Here is a 3,131-nt window from a genome sequence, read left to right as displayed (position 1 = left end):
CCTCGTAGTCCGTGTCTTTCTGCCTCTCGGTTTTATCCTTTTTTTTTTAATTTTTTTGTCCCTTTCTTATTTTGTGACCGGCGTGGTGGTAGGACAGGATCTTCTCGGCGTGCGTGCAGCTCTCGCCAAAGGAAAAGGAAAGAAATAATATTTGTGATCTCGTTAACCGTTTGTGCTAGTGTAGATATATATATATATATTTGTTTTGTAGTGCTCGCTGGAGCAGTGGTGTGAGGGGAGGGACAAATGATTAATCTTTTTGTTGATGGGGATTATTTTCTTACCGGCATGGCGCCCACCTCTGAGGAGGCTGTGCGTGGTGGCGTGGACAACATGCTGAACGCCATTGAAACTCAACTGTTTGCTTCGACAGGGACAGCGGCGGTGGAGCAACGCATCGTGTTTTTTTCCTCCTCCGTACTGAAGGCTTTGGAGGAGGAGCAGTCGCAGTGCCAAGTGCTCATCACCGCACTGCGTCGCCTTCGTTTCCAAACGATTGTGCTTGACAACATTCCAAGCCGCGCGGGGTCCCCCGTTGACGCTGCCATTTGCACCAGAACAATGTCAATTCTTGCAAAAACCCACGGAGGCCGCGGCAATAATACTAGCGAAGGAGGAGCCAAGGGAGAGAAGTTCTTGACACTTGTATACTTTGCAGCGAACGCCTACATAGCTTCCGCGTTGGAGTGGGCGCATAACGCCGGTTGCGGGGTCTGTTTTGTCGTTTACGATGGCGACAGTGTGGCGGACGAGCTGATGGCGTACGTGAGTCCTACGTACGGTAGCGGCGGTGGTATTGCAACAATGACAAAAGGCGAAGGAATCAACTTTATCCCAAACACGGAGGCTGCAAGTGCCGCATTGGCGGCTTTGCAGAATGAAGGAAAAGAACTCCCACTCTCTGTTCTTGTGCAGCTAAAACAACTGCAGCAGCGGCTAACGGGGATGGATGTGGTGATGCCGAGCACCAGGAATACAAACATCAAACCTGGGACGCAGTCTTCAACGTTGTCACTGCCCTCTGCGCCAGTGCGTGGGACATCCGCGTTGCCGTCGGTGGATGCTTCTTCCTGTCCGCACCCGCCGCCTATTGAGGGATCCCCCAACCCTTTTCTTCCAGATGACAATACGCTGGAGGAAAAAGGCAGACATATGATCTCCACGAAGGCTAGTGCCCCCGCGCTCAGTAGTGCAGAGGAGCGAGAGTTGGACAGGCTGACGTCTGGCACTATGAAGACCCCAGTCGATGGTGCGAATAAAGCAGCTCCTGTTGTACCGGGGGCTGACCCTGTCTCACAAACAAGTACCGCCACAGCTCTAGCTGTGGATAAACCAACAGAAACAGCGACACCACCTGTGAGTGTGGCAATGAACACGGCGCTCTCGTTGCCGCCCACACCTGCTTCGGTGACCGACGTTAAGCAAAACACGGCAACAGGCTGTGAGTTTCTGGAGCCAGACGTGTCGACACGTCTTCCGGCTGGTTGGAGCCTCATGTACGACCGGCAACGACGTCGTCATTATTTTGTTCACGCAGACGCCCGCGGTATTCTCAAAACCACTTGGAACCATCCAGGCGGCTTTGAAGATCAGATGGACTTGGATTGCCAGGTGGAGGAGTGGTACCGGAAGCAGCGAGAACAGTGTCAAGTAGGTGGTATAGGCAAAAATGTACCGCATGCGCACGCGGCGTCAGTACCATCAGCAACAACGGCAGGTGGAGGAGGAGAAGTGGCATCAGTAGCAACTGATTGGGACGAGTGTGTCGACCCTGCGAGCGGACGTAAGTATTATGTGAACCGACAGACGAAACAAACCTCGTGGACGCTCCCAAAAGCAGTGACAGGTGCCACTAGCAGTAATACTGCAGGCGCGGCAAGAGAAGCGAGTTCAACGTCGATGCCCATAGCACCGGACACAACGCCGTTGCCGCCGTTCTGGGAGGAACGTTTAGATCCAAAATCGGGACGCAAGTTTTACGTCAATCACCAAACACGTGAAACAACCTGGACGCATCCGTTGCAGGCACATGCCATGACACCACAAAGGGCCCAGCAGTCGCATACAGGGATACCGGTGCGCACTATCGACCCCAATCCCGGCCCTCATGCACTGCCACCTTTCTGGGAGAAGCGGATAGACCCAACGACAGGACGACCATTTTACATCAATCACCAAACACGTGAGACAACCTGGACAGCGCCATAAAGGGATTGTAATCGCGACATGAAAAGGGGGAAATAGATAGAAACGGTGTTTAGTAGGTTACCCGTTGAAGGGGTAGGTATTTACTCGGTGGGTGTGCGCGAGTCTTTACCATATGGTGTTTGTTGCCACTTTATTGAGCCATATTACTATATATTATGTTTGCTTGGCCGCCTCCGTATGCTGTGAGACCGCAGTATTTGCATCCGTCGCTTTACCTTTTCATTCTACATTCTTTTATGCTCTTGACCACCCACGTGGTAAGTTAGGAAGTCACCTTGTGTCCATTTGTTTGTCAGCAAAACTCACACACACACACACACACACACACACATACACAAGGGAGGAATAGTAAAAGTGAATAGTTCAAGGAGATATTTTTGATCAATACGATAAAAAAAATAATAATAGAGAGAGATAGACTTAGAGAGAGAGAGAGAGCGAGGGAGAGGGAGGGATCAAAACGAAACAACAAAGGGGAGGGTTCAAGGGAATACACACACGCCTATATTACAGCTCTTTATATACTACAGACTCTTGTCGTTGCTGGGGACAAATTCCTTTGTTCTGGGTCCCCGTGGGCGCTTCTGACAAATGCAGGAAACCGACAAGAGCGCTACCGTCGCATACAACGCCGTTGATGTAAGCATAGGGGAGGCTGAGGAGACCTCATTGACAAGGGGGTCCCCAGCAGCTTCCGCTCTAACTCGGGGTAAGGCGACGAATTCGCCACGCGGCACCCCACGGAAAGGAGGAAGTGGAGACAAACGCGGCGCCAAGGACTGTGCAGGCATGGAGGGGGAGCGGTTGCATGATGTGTCTGTTGCAACGCAGGAGACCAACACCTGTGGGAGTCCCAAAAGGATTGGCGGGCCTGCGAAACCCCATCAGCGGCGGGGTATTTCACCCGCTGTTCCGTATCCGGC

At 52.1% G+C, this 3,131-nt stretch overlaps 2 protein-coding genes across 2 annotated transcripts, besides 3 other annotated features; both read left to right on the top strand.

Annotated features, from left to right (window-relative positions):
• Nucleotides 1-181: 181 nt before the first annotated feature.
• Nucleotides 182-200: a microsatellite.
• A 46-nt stretch (nt 201-246) lies between these two features.
• TraAM80_10217 (putative NEDD4-like E3 ubiquitin-protein ligase WWP1) lies at nt 247-2,208 on the top strand (the record flags this gene model as incomplete). Its single annotated transcript, XM_029386855.1, has 1 exon — nt 247-2,208. One exon carries the CDS (start codon nt 247-249, stop codon nt 2,206-2,208), a length of 1,962 nt encoding a protein of 653 aa, XP_029233273.1.
• A 303-nt stretch (nt 2,209-2,511) lies between these two features.
• Nucleotides 2,512-2,545: a microsatellite.
• A 69-nt stretch (nt 2,546-2,614) lies between these two features.
• Nucleotides 2,615-2,663: a microsatellite.
• A 136-nt stretch (nt 2,664-2,799) lies between these two features.
• On the top strand, nt 2,800-3,129 carry TraAM80_10216 (uncharacterized protein; the record flags this gene model as incomplete). The annotated part of the gene is made up of 1 exon (XM_029386854.1): nt 2,800-3,129. A coding segment is annotated over one exon (330 nt), but the record flags the coding sequence as incomplete, so codon positions are not given.
• Between the last annotated feature and the right edge of the window lie 2 nt (nt 3,130-3,131).

The sequence above is a fragment of the Trypanosoma rangeli genome (genome assembly GCF_003719475.1).
Source record: "Trypanosoma rangeli strain AM80 chromosome Unknown Tra_15.4_contig_00840, whole genome shotgun sequence".
In the NCBI taxonomy this organism is placed as follows: domain Eukaryota; phylum Euglenozoa; class Kinetoplastea; order Trypanosomatida; family Trypanosomatidae; genus Trypanosoma; species Trypanosoma rangeli.
Note: the sequence above shows the minus strand (reverse complement) of the source record. Positions and strands in the feature narration are given on the sequence as shown.